This window comes from Caenorhabditis briggsae (assembly GCF_000004555.2).
Source record: "Caenorhabditis briggsae complete genome, chrI, whole genome shotgun sequence".
NCBI classification, from domain to species: Eukaryota; Metazoa; Nematoda; class Chromadorea; order Rhabditida; family Rhabditidae; genus Caenorhabditis; species Caenorhabditis briggsae.
This window is the reverse complement of record NC_013489.2, coordinates 6657344-6672217: the sequence shown is the minus strand read 5'-3', so window position 1 is coordinate 6672217 and position 14874 is coordinate 6657344. Positions and strand designations below refer to the sequence as shown.

Sequence of the window (14874 nt, the reverse complement as noted above, 5' to 3'; positions counted from 1 at the left end):
TCTCTATTCAAAATCACCACTGTTTTTTCCCTTCTTCTGTCTCCCACATTCACAAAACATGTTTCTGGGTCTGTCTCTGGCAATTGCATCGATTCTCGATTCGTTGCATATCTTTGCCTGAACTTTTGTGTCTCTGGCTGTATAGCCACGTGGTTTCATTTTGGTTCAAATATTTTGATTGCAGACAGTATGCCGAGCATGCCAGGACACCAGCGTAATGTGTCACAGGGACAACATGTAAGTTGTGTGTGTTCTGGTCTGAAAATCCGAAATCTGCTAGAAGAAGAAAAAACACAAAGAGAGAAAAAATAAGATAGAGAGAATGACTCTTTTGTATTCAACTCCAAAAAATGGATCCCGAAAAGAAAGAAAAAAAACAACATTTGTCTTCTTTTTTCTCCTGATCCACCTAGGTTTTTTGTTCTTCTTCCAGTTTTTTTTTCGGTTTCTTTTTTCAATTTTTCAAATCAAGAATTCATTGGAAAATATGATAGATCTATAGTACTCTAGCCCTTTTTTCCAGCTTATCGTCGATCGTGGCGCCGAATCCGACGAAGAAGACGTCGAAAAACTGGCTGGAAGAGCTACTCCAGTAGAAGGAAGAACTACAATTTCAATGGAAAACGACGATGCACCATATGGGAATGGGGGAGTTTATCCGGGAAGTAGCCCACCATTTAGTCCCAGTCGACCCCAGGATAACAAATCATCGTGAGTTACTTTTATATCAATAATAAATTTTCTAGCATCTAAACTGAAAATAAGTTTTCAGAGGTCTATGCAGTCCACAACTCCGATCCAACATTAAAGTAATAATTGGCTCAATAGTTCTGACGGCTGTCGGAGCAATTCTTCTTGCTTGGGGATGCTGGGTAGCAATGAATCCAGAAGAAGGTGAACGAATTTTTGAAAAAAAAATTTATTAAATTAAGTTTTTAAAATTTTTTCTGCGAAATGGTAGAATTTCCGAGAAATTGTGCACTGAAAACGTACACAAAAATTCGATTGCAAACAGGCCATTATGATGGGGGCCCTTCTATTTTTCCAAGCCCCTCTTGGAGGGCCCTTCTAATACAGGTTCTGCGGTATTTTGAATTTTTTCGAAGTTTCCATATATAAGTATTTTTCGGATCCTTGAATTTTCTTTTTCATAATTTAAAAAATTGATGTTTCGAATTTTCTATACTGAAAATTCCAGACATCTGGAAACTCTTTTTTTCTATAATTTGAAATTTTCGAAATTTCCCAAAAACATTGACGATTTCTAAAAACACATCTTTCAAGCCGAATTTTTAGAATATCAACAAAAACATTTTTTATTCAATATCTTGAAATTTGGGAAATCTCTTTTTAGTCATTTAGATATATAATTAAAAAAATTTTTGGCTGAAATTTTTTCATTTAGTCGATTTCTATGAGTAGTTTTTTTAAAGCCGAAATACCGTAAAACCTGTACTAGAAGGTCCCCTAACTTCGAACGTTGAGCTAACTTATCTCGGTTCCTGTTTACTGGATAAGGGAGCTCAAACTTGACAGTGTGGGGGCCCTTCTTTTACAGGTTTTACGGTTAAATCAATTTCTCTCTTGTACTCTAATGCAACTAACGTCTCTAGGCCACTACTAACAAAATTTGCAAAACTAGAAACTCAGAAACTCCAATTCCTATGTTATTCAAAACGAGATTTTTAAATCAAACAATTTCAAATTCCCAAGTTTCCCTGATTTCCAGCACACTCTGGCATGCAACACTGGGTATTCTTCTTCGCCGGTCTCGTCTGCTTCATCCCAGGATTCTACCACGTCTACTACGTAACGTGCACATTATGTGGTCGTCCTGGCTACTCATTTGACAAATTGCCCACTTTTAATCGATAGTCCTCATCCCCTTTTAAAATTCTTTTTTTTTCTCCTCCTGATCTAGTCAAACGTCCAAGTAATAATCGTTCAAACTTGTCATTTTTCGAGATTTCTTAGCCGTCACTTCTTGAATTTTTCACTTCTTTTTTTAAGAATACCTCTCAACCGGTTTCTTTTTTATTCTTCACCACATTTTCCTCTTATTACTCAGTTGACTCTTCAGAGCTTTTCATTTTTTACTTCGTTTGTACATACTCCTCCTTGTATCATTATTCTTGTATGTATTTATTGTCATCGAATTTTTTTCACAACCTGAAAAAGCATCTTCTTAGTTTTTTTCTGTTTTTGTTTCAATATAGTAATTTTTATGGAATTCTGAATTCCCGAATCACTGCTTAAATCGATGTTTGACGGAGACAGGAACACTAGTCTAAACGACGATGGATGAGCTTCTGGTAGAGATGCATTTACAAAATTCTGATGATGATGGTTGGTGTTAGCAGGTAAAACGTAGATTGGATGGATGAAAATAAATAAATAGAAAAGGAAGATGATGATAGTGTTTTGGGAGTATTTTGACGACCGACAGAGGTACTATATGTGTTCGTGTGTTAGGCAAAATCAAATTTGGACAAAAATAATCGAGCAAAAAAGCAAAAAAAAGAAGAAACAACCACATAGATGATGATGGAGAAACGACGAAATTGTTGCTAGGAGCCAAAAAAAGAACAAACGGAAAATTTTGGAAAATGATAACGGGAGACAAAAAAGAAACGAGGAAGAGATTTTGTTGGAGATGACGAGAACGGGGATTGGAGAGACAGCGAAATTAGATTCTAATTTTTAAGTTTTGTGGGTAGGGAAATAAGGGGAGGGGCAATTTTAACAAGTTTTCAGAGACAACAGTACCGGGGACGTTTTGGGAGGAGAGAGAGTGTGGAAAAAGGAACAAAGAGAGCAGTAGACCTGTAAGAAAGTTGAGGGACCAATGAAAGAGGAAAATTGGGGCAGGGCAGAGAACAAGGGAGAGTGAGAAATGGATGAGAAAGAAGTGATAATGAGGGGGATTAGAAGACAAGAAGAACGTCTAGCGATTGAAGTTGAATCCTGCTGCTCCGCTGCTGGTGTACTAAAATATGGCCTTATTTAATGTAAAAACTATTCAAAGTTGACGAGGAGCTATTCCGGATTTAATTTTAGAAATCTCTTGACTTTCTAAAATCCGGAATAGCTTCCTCTTTTGTAACCTACCTTCTTGATTTCTTTTGTCGCCCAGTTCGCCATCGACTTCGTCTTTCCAACCTTCGATTTTCTTCCCTTTTGCAGCATATTGTTGACCTAAAAAGCATTTTTTTTCCCAACATTTTTTCGGTCGGCTCGGTAGTTGCCGATTTTTCCAAAATGGAAAACTTCATAAGAATCAGTCACTTACATTTTCAGAGGTGAAGAATCGAACTATCTCTCCTTCATAGATTCCAACCAAATCTCCAATGATGCCAGCGGTGGTGGCCATGAGTGATTCGGAAGGTGGCACGGGTTCCATTGACGAAACTCTGACGATCAACGAAATGATTGGCTCGACAAACGCTTTGACGGTCATTCGGGTGGCGGCGATCTGAAAGACAAATCCCAGTATAAGCAACAACTCGTAGTAATTTACATCAGGCGAAGCTTTGAATCCTTGCAAAATTCCAGTGTACGAGTTGAGGCACGCTTCTCTCAATCGATCCACATAGTCTACTTGATCATCGTCGTTCTGTAACAATAACCCATAAAACGGGGACGAATTTCTTGAATTACGTACTGGATCGGTGACCACTGCTGCGTTTTGAGCATCGTTGAGAATCGGCACAACTGTGTTAAGATAACGCTCGAAGTTGGACTCAATAGCCATGGCAATATCAGCAAATGTTCCAATGATCACCACCTTTACGTTTCTGTCCAACTTTGGTGCCTAAAAATAATTTTCCACATAGATTTTGCTCCACATATTCTCACACAGTACCTGAAGGCAGAATATTAACTTCTCAATCATCTCGTCCATGTATGGCATAATGTCTGCCTCAAGAGCACGACTGAGATCAGTGACAAGTCCAACGGCAGCAGCGCAAACTTGTGTTTCGTCAACATTGGCGAGTCCCTGCAGCAAATATGGCTTCAAGACATTCATGTAGTTGATGAATCCTTTGCCAAGATCTAAAAAACACGATTTTTGATTATTGAACAGATTTAGAATGTTCCTTACGCTCTGCCAAACAAGCAACTGCCAACAAAGCCTCCTCCATGACTGCGTTACTTCTCGTGGCGGCAGCTCTGTTCATAATTTGAAGTAATCCGTTCATAATGTGCTCTCCGACAGCAGGAATGTCAACTGGTTGCATCTTTCTGGTGACTGATTGCAAAGTGGCGCAAAGCATAGCCTGGAGATCTCGTACTTGAGCCTTATCTGCTTCGCTAGTAGCTTGTGACTCCATTTGCAATAGACTCTCGAGTTTCTGCAAATGACAATGTTTTGGATAGGTTTTTAAAAAATGCAAATACCTTCAAAATGACAACGGTTGTGTTACGAACGGCCGAGTAGCAATCCTTTGGCGAATGCTTGATCAACTCCATAAGAGCTTCGTAAGCAGTGATTCTGAGATTCGATTGGTTTCCGTCGGCTCTGTCTGTGATCTTGATGAGCTCATTGACCATTGGATCAAAAACTGATGAAAGGGCGAAGGTTTCAGGTTGGCCAGTTCCATCGGTTCCATTGGCAACTGCAGATTCGTAGCAAGCCTTGACAAGAGATACTAGTGCCTGGAAAACATTATTTAGAAGTTCATATTGACCAACTTCAAAAGATTCAAATTGAAACTTACCCAACAAACATTGTTAGCTACTCTTGGTTCTTGGTGAAGACCGTTTGAAAGTGCTGGAAGAACAGACTGGAGGAGCTCAGCATTGTTGGCAAGTTCGGAGCATGTATCGATGACTCTGCCAAGAGCCCAAGCAGCAGTATCACGCACATTCACATTCTTATCGCACATAGCAGCAACAATAGCTGGAAGAGCTTCCTGGGCCATTGGTAGCAGTTTTTTCGGGTCAGGTCCATCGAGAATCGATCCAAAAGCCATGATCGCGGCCTCCTTGTACTTCCAATCGGGATTTTGGAAGTGTTTGAAGAATGGAATTACGTAGTTGACAATATCATCTCGTACACACTGTGCAGCCAACATCAGACACACTCCTGCCGCTTTAGCTGGAGTCCAGTCATCCTCATCGTCACCATCGTCGTGATGTGCCATTGCTTCGAGCAGGACAGGGCACACATGAGATGCGGCTTGCTCCATGAACCGTCTAGAAGAGCACTGAGGGTTCTCAACGCCTCGTTCAACGTCGTCTTCGTATGCCATGTACAAGTCGAACTCCTCTTCAGCAACTGTTGACCAGAATTCCATTCCTTGCATCGCAACTTCTGGCTCTTGAGATTTCATTGCACCCAACGTGATTTGGAACAGAGCACTTCCCATATAAGGTAGCATATGCTCGTAGTAAAGTTGCATGATTCTCACGAGACATTGAAGAGAAGCAACTTTTACTCGCTGATCAGGGCTGTTCGTCGATTCGCATACAACTTGCATGATGATGTTTCTCTCTGCCTGAAAATATCGAAACATGTGGTTTTTGTACAAATTTCCCTTCAATTCAAATTGTATTACCTCGTTGTCAAAGTTTGTCTTGGTGAATTCGAGAGAGTTCAGCAAAGCGTTTGTGGCGGCGAACCGAACGTTAGCGGAGCCTTCTTCTGGACGCATTCCGTGAATAATTGCTGTCAGAACATCGTTGGCCTTTGCCTCCAGGTGTCTTGGGTCGATATCTTGGCAAATGTATCCAAGAGTTTCCAGTGATGACTCTTTCAACATCTCGCCGCTTGCCGGTTCTGTGACATTGCTCTTCAGAAGCTGAATTACATTTGGCCACAACTGAAATCATTATCGTTGAAATTTTTTCCCCTAGTAAACTTACATTCTGTGGGAGCTCAGCGCATGCGATGGCAGCAACACATTGGGCGGCAATGGAAGGTCTCGATGGTTCAGTTCCAAGCGTTCCAGTGACATTCTGCTTGACTTGTTCTCGTACTTCTGTTGTCAATTGCAACCATCTGTAAAGAAAACATATGAAATGGGAAATAGTTTTGAAAGAAAACTACCTCTGCAGATATCCCGTTCTCGTTTCAGTTTCTTTCGCGCACAGAACGTTTTTCAGTTGCAAACCGGCGGCCTGACGGACGAACGACTCGCACTGTTGCGTTCGGAGGATCATACTGAGGCACTGAACGAAGACGGGGAAGTCTTGCTGGCATGCTGCTGCGATATAGTCCATCGCCTGCTTCTGATCATTCTGGTCTGAAATTTAGTCCATGAAAATCCATTTTAAATGAAAAAATCTCACTTTGCGACACGGTTTTCTCTAGAACCGTCAGCATTTGCTGTGCTGCTTGTTCAGTAGAAGCTGCCATGTTGTTCCAACTTCGACTAAGAATCTCCTGAAGCCGAGTAAACGAGTTCCTGAAAAATATTTCTGTGAGGAAATCAGCAATCAAGCGAAAACAAACGAAAACTTGCGATTTTGGATTCTTTTCGAAAGATGATTGTAGAAATAGAGAGTAAACGCTGAAAGCACACTTGTAAACAGTTAAAGTTAAGGGCGTAGCTCGAAAAGCGATTATTTTCGAAACACCCGATCAAAATCGACAAAGGGTCAAGATTGAAAATTCGCGAGAATCATCGAAACAATTTTAACAGTGAAATTGAGCATTTTCGACAAAACATAACCTGTTCAGTCAACTTTAAGCGGTAAAAATTCGAAAAAAAAGTGCGCCGAAAAAATCTCTGAAGAGACGCAGAGAAAAATTGGGTTAAAGGCGCATCGTCGCGACGAGACACTCGAATTCAAATTTCAAAAAAGTGCAGCGGAGCGAGAATTGCAAAAAAATCGGAAATTTTTATTTCTCGGCTTTTTTAACCATCAGTGAAGCCGGAAATACTGAAAAAGTCACACAAAACGGGTAATAAATATCAAAAATGAGGAAACCACTACTATCGATCGGGCTCTCACAATTTGGACTGAGTTTGCTACAGGTGTGAAAGCTCGGAGTACTGTTTCAATTAATTTTTATTCCAGACATTATTCATGTTCTATTATGTGAAAGTGTACATAAATCACTTTCATGTCAACACAAAATGGTTCAACATTGCACAAACGTTGTTCATGTTCTGGAATACTATCAATGATCCGCTGTTCGGGTATTTGCAGGTGTAGATGAAAAATGCAAACAACTAAAAGAAAAAACAATGAATTCAGGAAGTTCGAGGCTCCTGGCTGAACAATCGACTTTTAGTCATCAAAACACTGTCTCCATTTCTAGTCGGATCATTTGTCTTCATGTGGATTCCATGGGATACAGAAGGATCAGACTGGGAAGGAATTCATCTCATTCTCTCGCTTTTCTTGTACGACGCCTTTTTCAGTGCAATTGGTGTAGCATGGGGTGCGCTGTTCGCAGATACCACTCAAAATCAACCATTGGTTCGAGTGAAAGCTCTGAAATACTCACAAATTGCGATTCTGGTGTCTGTGTTTTCAATCGCGATCACTGAAAAACTCAGCATGAGCTTGAAGGTACTTCTGTTAATCTTTTTTGCATTTGTTAATTTTTTGAATTTCCTAATTCCAGAACTTCAAAGTCTTTCAAGGAATTTGCTTCGGTGCCGCTATTCTATCGTTGATTTGCCTGTGGTTTGGAGGCCAGCTCGGAGGGAAAATATCCAAGAACAAGAGAGACGAAGAGCAAGATCTTCAAGAGGTTTTGATTGAGAAGAAGCCAGAAGAAGCCCTAACATTCAACGAAAATGTTCGGAATTCTATAAATCTAACGAAACAAATTATGTCTCAAAAACAGTTCCTTGCGATCGTTTTCACCAATTTCTTCCACACTGCCCGTAGTATCGCTCATATGAACTTCGCATCTATCATCACTGAAGTCGTAATTCCACAGGATATTTTGCCAAGTGGATCTGTGAAACTAAGTTTATTCTTCATGGCTCTCACCCTTGGACCCCAAATAGTGCTGATTCTAAACGAGAAACTTGTTGCTAGAGTTGGAGCTGTGAATGTGATCGCTGCAAGCTATATCGTTTCATTTTTCTCTGGATTGATGATTGTGGTGTCCTATAATCCATATCTCATTATGCTCTTCATGTTTATAGATTGGTAAGTATTTTTTTTTTTGAAAACATTCCTCACCATACTCGTTCCGTTTTCAGCATTACCGTTCACACCATAGCTCCACTTTTCAATATCATTATCTCTGATTTCGTCGATGACGATGCTCGGAAAAATAGCAGACCCGCCGGAATCCCATCGATCATTTTCAGTCTAAACGCGCTTTTCGTAAAACCAGCCCAATCTGTGGCTCCTGTGTTGATTGTCTACTTGCTTAATCAGTCTGGTTATCAGGTAAGTACTTCATTCAATAGGAACGGAAACTGATAAGAAAACCGGGTTTCAGGAGTACTTGAAAAACAAAGTGACCACTGAGGACCTGAAAAGCACGATCCTTCTTATTTTATTCTTCACACCTATGGTCATCGGTGGAGTTCAATACTTCATCATGAAGTCTATGTACAATTTCAGAAGACCAAATACCAGAGCAACACATATCATCTAATTTCAAATAATTGTATTTGTAGCATTCAAATTCCATGTGTCATTACATTTCTTTCAATTCTAGTCTGTAATAATTGTTCCTTTTTCCTGTCTTCCTTGTGATAAACAAAACTTGTTGATTCTCTCTCCAAATGTACATAAAAGTATCAATCGCTTCTCCCCTGTTGTCACGTGGCTCTGTCGTCTCCAGTGTATATTTGATCTTTGTACCTTTTTGCCTTTCCCCGATTCAGAATTTTTCAAAGCATCAGAATTTCCAGATGCTAATCTCTCTAACCGTGGCTGTGGATGCCCTAAAACCTATCGTGCCATGCTCCCTGCTCTCCTTATCAATGGTTCCATTCGCCTCTTGTGCCATTGTGATCGGCGGAGCTTCTTGGATTGTGCCTAGTCATATCGCTCAAAAACTAGACAACATGCTCTATAAATCGTACATGCGTCTGTGCCTTTTTGTATTCGAAAATCTATCCGGAGTAGAAATCACGGTATACGGCTCCAAAGAGGTCCTCAACAAAAGTGGTGCTCCGGAAAATGCACTTTTAGTCTCGAACCACCAGTCCAACGTGGATTGGATCATTCCGGTGATGTTGGCGGCGAGGCATGGAGATGGAGGAAATGAACAAGCGTTTCGTGTGATGGTCAAGAACTCGATTCATCTGGTGCCAATGTTCGGATGGTATATATTCCAGCATGGGTATATCTATGTGCGACGATTCGGAGAGTTCATTGGAGCACCGGTTCTACGGCAGTTAAACTGGTTGAACCAGTCGATGCCCCCATATTGGTTGTTGATTTTCCCTGAAGGCACTCGTTTGACAGCGAAGAAGAAGAAGTTGGTGAAGAGTAGCAATCAGTTTTTAGAGTCGAATGTACGTTGTTGTTTCCCATTGTAATTTTCCCCTCTTTCAACGATTTCAATGACGTTCAGGGCCGTCAGCCGATGCAGAATGTTTTGTGTCCGCGCAGTGGCGGATTACAATTGGCACTCGACAATTTGTCGACACTTGACGCTATCTATGATGTTACTGTAATGTATGGACAAATGAGGTTTGCGGAAGAGATATGAATAGGCTGCTGCTATAATCTCATCATTCAGGGTGCCGGAACGACGTGGTATGGCACCGGGAATGTTTGATTTCTGTTGCGGACCACAAACTTTCAAGCATCTGCACATCCACTTGAATAGGATTCCAATTGAACAGGTGAAACTTTTTCACAGATTTTTATAAGATCCCGGAATTCTGCAGGTACCAAAAGAGAAACTATCGCTGCGCAACTGGACCATAGACAGATTCGTCGAGAAAGACAGGTATGTATCGTGACTTGGGGTCATTCATCCTCTGGCGTATTTCAGAATTATTGATGAGTTCTATTCGGATTCACCGGAAGGAGGAACACCACTTCCATGTGTGCCAATCTCGCAGACCCTTCCATCCACCCTATTCTTCTCGGCTGCCCTTCTCGCCCCATTTTTCAGCAGGACTATTGGAAGGATATACTTGCTTACCATTGCCTCATCCCCTCTTCTTATTGCTTGGCTTCATATCAGAAAATGTGTATAGAAATCAATTTTTGTATCTGTTTTTTTTCTAGGTCGTTTCTATCTATTTCTAGGCTTTAGTTGTTTATTTTGATTGTTTCCCCTTGATTTTGCATAGCGAAAATTTCTTGTTATATGAACTCCTTCTCGAAAAAATCCCAGAAAACCAAACGAAATGAAATATTCATTGAGAAAGAAAAAGACGGGGAACACAAGTACTTCTCGACGCCAGATGGACTATTTGGACTCCGACGGAATAGGGAATGAGCGGGTGCGGGTTCTTGAAGGATAATTTGGCCTTTTTGATTGATGGAGCCTCAACTTAATTAAATGAGAAGCGTTTTCCGGAAAAAGCTGACAGAAGGGAAATTAATTTTGAAAAAATTAGAAGACTGGGAGAAAGAAGAAATAAATTGTTTGGTTTTTCGGAAAAATTTTTCTTCCTAAATTTCCGAAAATGTCCCTTCCAAAGAAACAAGTTTGAAACTTTGAAAGTTTCAAATCAGCGTAATGTTGCTTCTTCTATTCCGACAAAAGGACACCTCCCCTTTCTGGACCAAATTGAAGAAAGGACACAACGACGACTTCGTCGCCATCGTCTTCTTCTTCCGACGGGGCCAGTTAAAGTAGCCAAGCACTCGTCGGCCCGTGTCCATTTTCCTCCCTTCGTCGTCTCTGGCAACTCTCTTCGGTTGCCGTACTCCCTCATCACATGCGCATCCAGTTACTCGCCACTGCACACACGGCTACAATAGCGAGATAGTGCTGACTGGTGTGGAGTGCGGTCAGACACATATTGGCCTGACCCGTCCCGTTTTCCCTTTGAATGTGTGTACGCTCCTCGTCCCTTCGGAGAAACCCTGTGCTCCGGGTCGGGTAGTTTTGTGATGATGGCTCAGCCCAGCTGAACTGTTCTTCATTCTTCTGTGACTGGTCATTCCTACTCATGGCCACCTGGTGGAAATTGAAAGTGACAGTTCAATCTCAAGGTTTCTATACCCTTCCCTATCTTTTCCTGCCATTTCATTTCCGACTGCTTGGTATATATGTTTGTCTCTCTGGCGACCCATCACCAACCTGAGTCACCTTCTTTTTTGTATTCTTTTGTTTATTTCTGTTGATAAGTGTAGAGTACCCAAATTTTCATAGGATGTATCGATTCAAATGTTGCCAAAAGTACACTCTCAAATTGAACATAACAGCGCTTCTTCCTATTTATATTTGCACACTCCTACTGTTACCAAGTACGGAAGAAAGGGAAGGGCTCTTTGCACCTCGATACTTTTTCGGAGAGAATCAATCAGTGTCTTCTTTGTTCGCTTTGTGTATGAATAGGGATCTTAGAACTTTTGTGGGAAATCGGTCAAAAAAAAGAAGACAGGTGGAAAGGATTTGAATTTTTTGTTAAATAGTTTTCGAGTTTTCGTTTGCATTCTGATGACTTTGATTTTTAAAAAGTGGGACTTTTGGCTTCAAATTCGAAAAAGTTTTCGTATTCTTTAAAAAGTGAATTTTCTGAAAAAAAAACCGAGAATGTCATTTTCAAAGAAATCGCTTCGAGACCTGAAGATAAACTGACTGCACCTTTAAAAACTACAGTAACTTAGATTAAAGGGACATAGCCCGAATTGCTGAACTTTCCATTGTCGTGAAATAAACTGTTCGTGCGAACACCATTGCGAAAAACTGCACAGTTTTCCGATTTTTATGCTATTTTTCAAATTTTCTTTAACAGAAAACCTGTTTTGAGTTCTATTCCTCATCATCATTTTCCCAATCAATTAAAACTGACTCATCCCGATAAAATGTGTTGTGTTATAAATAGTGTAATATCATCAATTCAACACAAATTTCAAAACGGAGGGACCTCCCTCCCCTTGGCGGTAGCTCAAGAAGATCTTCCCTATTAGATTAGAAATTCATCTCCCAAGACGCCACTTGTCTATCTTTGTGTCTGTTGTATCTGTCGTACTGTTGTTATATGCAACATCATTTTTTGAATCCACCGCACGTGTTTTCCCAGAGTGTTCGCGAACAAGAAGAAGGATATGATATGACAGGACTGCTCATCGTTGTAAACTTTTTTCGCTGCTCAGCCATAGGTGCCGACGACAGTGTTACACTTTTTGGTGATCTGTTGGGTGTCCACTCTTCAAAAATCTTGAAGGTTTTGATGACAAATCGAAATATCCATTCTTGCCTCTCGCAATTCATGGTCCTTGAAATAATTGCCTTCTCAACAATTCATGACTCCACCATCGTTCTATTGCAATCGCTTTTCTTATTTTTCTCTTTTTTCTTCTTCTCCAAAAAGTATTTCGAAATCTGCAGATAATGAATGATCCGGACACACTTCCCGACGAGATAAGGGAAAAGTTGGCCGAGTTGGACTTGGAATTGAGCGAAGGGGACATCACCAAAAAGGGATACGACAAGAAACGGGATGCGCTTCTAGCGCCTTTTAGGAATTTACAAGACACTGCAGCTCTGCATACAGAACCATCAACGGCATCGCCGAATTCTCGATCTAATCGAAGAAATCAGCGACGAGTGACGAGAGATGAGGATAGATATCATTCTGGTAAGAGATTTTCTTCAGAATTTGGAAAAATAGGAAACGTTTTTCAGAGATTCGCGTCGAAGCTGTCCACCAAGCGCTGGCCGAGTATTCCGACGGTCGAAAGCTCGGCCCACAGCCAGTGAAGCCCCATCGACGGAACGGAGCAGCGGTCAGCCGTTCGAGTACACAAAAAAACAAACGAGCAACAGCGAACGGCGGTGGGAGGATGTTGTCAGGTGGGAAAATTGCTTTCTTCTGGGTTGTTAGAGGGTAATCGGACATGTGTCTTGGGGTAATCGTCCTCTTCCAAGTGTTATCTTGGAAACCGGAAAGATTTAAGAGAAGGAAAAGGGAGCACTTTAGAAGAATTCTTGTTTTGTGGGAAATTGTGGAGAGGGGAAAGATCTTTGGGTGTTTTTTGTTTTCTCAGAACTATTCTCAGGTTACTGTAATTTTTGTTAAGAGACCTTTGGCAATGGCCACCGGCGTCTTCTCGTCCACAGCTCGAATTTTTTGTACCATAATAGCACACGAATCCAGAAAATGTATCATCGGAATTTCATAAATTCTATAGTCCTACGTACACACAATGCTGCTTGTTTTGCATATCAATAGGCTATAGCAGAAAAGCCAAAAAGTTGAAAATGTAAAGTTAAAGCAAAAAGGATTTTTGATTTCTTCCAAGAGACATCTCATCATGTCGATTAATGTTGGTGTCCTCCTCCTTCCTTCCTTCTCGTTTATCCTTTCCTCAAGTGCCATATGATTGGAAGAAGGAGATTTTGCTGCATCACTCAGCACACAGAAAAGATATATACACGTAGTTTTCGATTGATTCTATGATCATTTTGGCCGCCTGAGGAGGAGCACATTAGTAGTAGTAGTATATCGGAAGTCCCCCTTACTACATTTTGAATATATATCGAATATCCTAGTTCTTCTTCTTCTCCTGCTGCGTCCCTGGTTACTTTACCTCTCTATCTCTTTTTGTTCTCTCTCTCTCTCTCTCTGATCCGACTAGTCATTCTACACGAAAAGCGATGATCGGAAAGAGGAGGAAAATGAGAGAAAGAGGAGTAGGGTGCAGTTAAAACTATTGTGATGGTGTGCTACTCGGCTACTCAGCTACACACTTTTTTCATTGAGATTTCAAATCCAATCTGATTGGAGAGAATCCGCTTCGATTAATTTTTGATGACGAAGTTCACCTTTTTTCTATTTTTGCTCGTCATGCATAACACTTTGGCCCAAAGTTTTTGGAATTGGGTGTAGAGAACCCTTGAGGTAAATCCTAACGAGAACCAGATGTTTTTAACAGTTTCAAAAAAAAAATAGAAGTGACCTAAGAATGAGCAAATGTCAAAATTTGGAAAACTAGGTCAATCAGTTACCGTATTTCTTCAGATAGAAGCCCACCCAAACCGTCAACTTTGACGTCAATTATCTCGAACTACGGTGAGAGACATCGAAATTTTGTCAACTGATAAGCTACTGGGGATATTATGATAATTAATTCATCAGTTGACAACGTTTTGATATCTCTAATAGGAACCGAGATAATTGAACTCGAATTGGACTATTTGGGCTTCTATTAGTGTATTTACGGTATTTTTGAAGTCTTTTTATATATATTTATTTATTAGTTTTTTCACCTTCTCTTTCCATATATCCTCCCGAGAGAGAAAGAGAAATAACTACCGTAAAGAGGTATATAGGACTAGTTTTATTTGTTTGATCAGACCTCCTCTTGCTTTTTTCTCTGTTGCCACCGTTCTCTGTCCTTCTTTTTGTCCTCTTTTCAACAAAAAACCTTTTTAATATAAAAAAAACCCTCGACAAAAGTGCCGTTGCAGTAATGGAATACTTTGTTCCTTCGGGCTGACAAACGAGCACTTTTCTCAATTTTCTTACATGTTTTTTCTTTTCGTTCGGTTTTCCTTTTCCCCCGTCTTTTAGGAGGCATTTTTTCTTATCTCGATATTTCGAAACTCTCAACCAACTCCCGTCACTTTATTTCATTTCCTCCCCCCAGAAGACACCGGAAACCTAATGAATCATTGTTTTTTGGAAAGAAGAAGAAGACAAGGATTTGAAGGAAATTGACTTTCTTGATTTCTTTTTTCTGAGATTCTAATTTATGCAAAGGGGTTCTGAGAAAGATTTTCGTTGTTTTCTCTCTTATACAGTGGTTTCTCGTATTCCTTGG

The 14874-nt window shown here is 40.5% G+C and overlaps 5 protein-coding genes across 5 annotated transcripts; 4 read left to right on the top strand and 1 right to left on the bottom strand.

The window, feature by feature from the left end:
- Positions 1-189: 189 nt before the first annotated feature.
- Positions 190-1875, top strand: CBG20494 (the record flags this gene model as incomplete). Its single annotated transcript, XM_045236649.1, has 5 exons — positions 190-237; positions 322-432; positions 524-711; positions 773-894; positions 1730-1875. 5 exons carry the CDS (start codon positions 190-192, stop codon positions 1873-1875), a joined length of 615 nt encoding a protein of 204 aa, XP_045097062.1.
- A 1069-nt stretch (positions 1876-2944) lies between these two features.
- Positions 2945-6358, bottom strand: Cbr-imb-1 (the record flags this gene model as incomplete). Its single annotated transcript, XM_045236644.1, has 11 exons — positions 2945-2986; positions 3109-3195; positions 3290-3811; positions 3863-4053; positions 4103-4352; positions 4399-4656; positions 4719-5498; positions 5559-5822; positions 5866-6001; positions 6050-6245; positions 6292-6358. 11 exons carry the CDS (start codon positions 6356-6358, stop codon positions 2945-2947), a joined length of 2793 nt encoding a protein of 930 aa, XP_045097063.1.
- Positions 6359-6923: 565 nt separating this feature from the next.
- CBG20496 lies at positions 6924-8569 on the top strand (the record flags this gene model as incomplete). Its single annotated transcript, XM_002646565.1, has 6 exons — positions 6924-6980; positions 7024-7155; positions 7204-7521; positions 7577-8112; positions 8166-8358; positions 8411-8569. 6 exons carry the CDS (start codon positions 6924-6926, stop codon positions 8567-8569), a joined length of 1395 nt encoding a protein of 464 aa, XP_002646611.1.
- A 259-nt stretch (positions 8570-8828) lies between these two features.
- On the top strand, positions 8829-10130 carry Cbr-acl-11 (the record flags this gene model as incomplete). The annotated part of the gene is made up of 5 exons (XM_002646566.1): positions 8829-9437; positions 9497-9615; positions 9665-9770; positions 9816-9877; positions 9923-10130. The coding sequence occupies 5 exons, from the start codon at positions 8829-8831 to the stop codon at positions 10128-10130; spliced, it is 1104 nt and encodes a 367-aa protein (XP_002646612.1).
- A 2312-nt stretch (positions 10131-12442) lies between these two features.
- Positions 12443-12942, top strand: CBG20499 (the record flags this gene model as incomplete). The annotated part of the gene is made up of 2 exons (XM_002646567.2): positions 12443-12689; positions 12737-12942. 2 exons carry the CDS (start codon positions 12443-12445, stop codon positions 12940-12942), a joined length of 453 nt encoding a protein of 150 aa, XP_002646613.2.
- Between the last annotated feature and the right edge of the window lie 1932 nt (positions 12943-14874).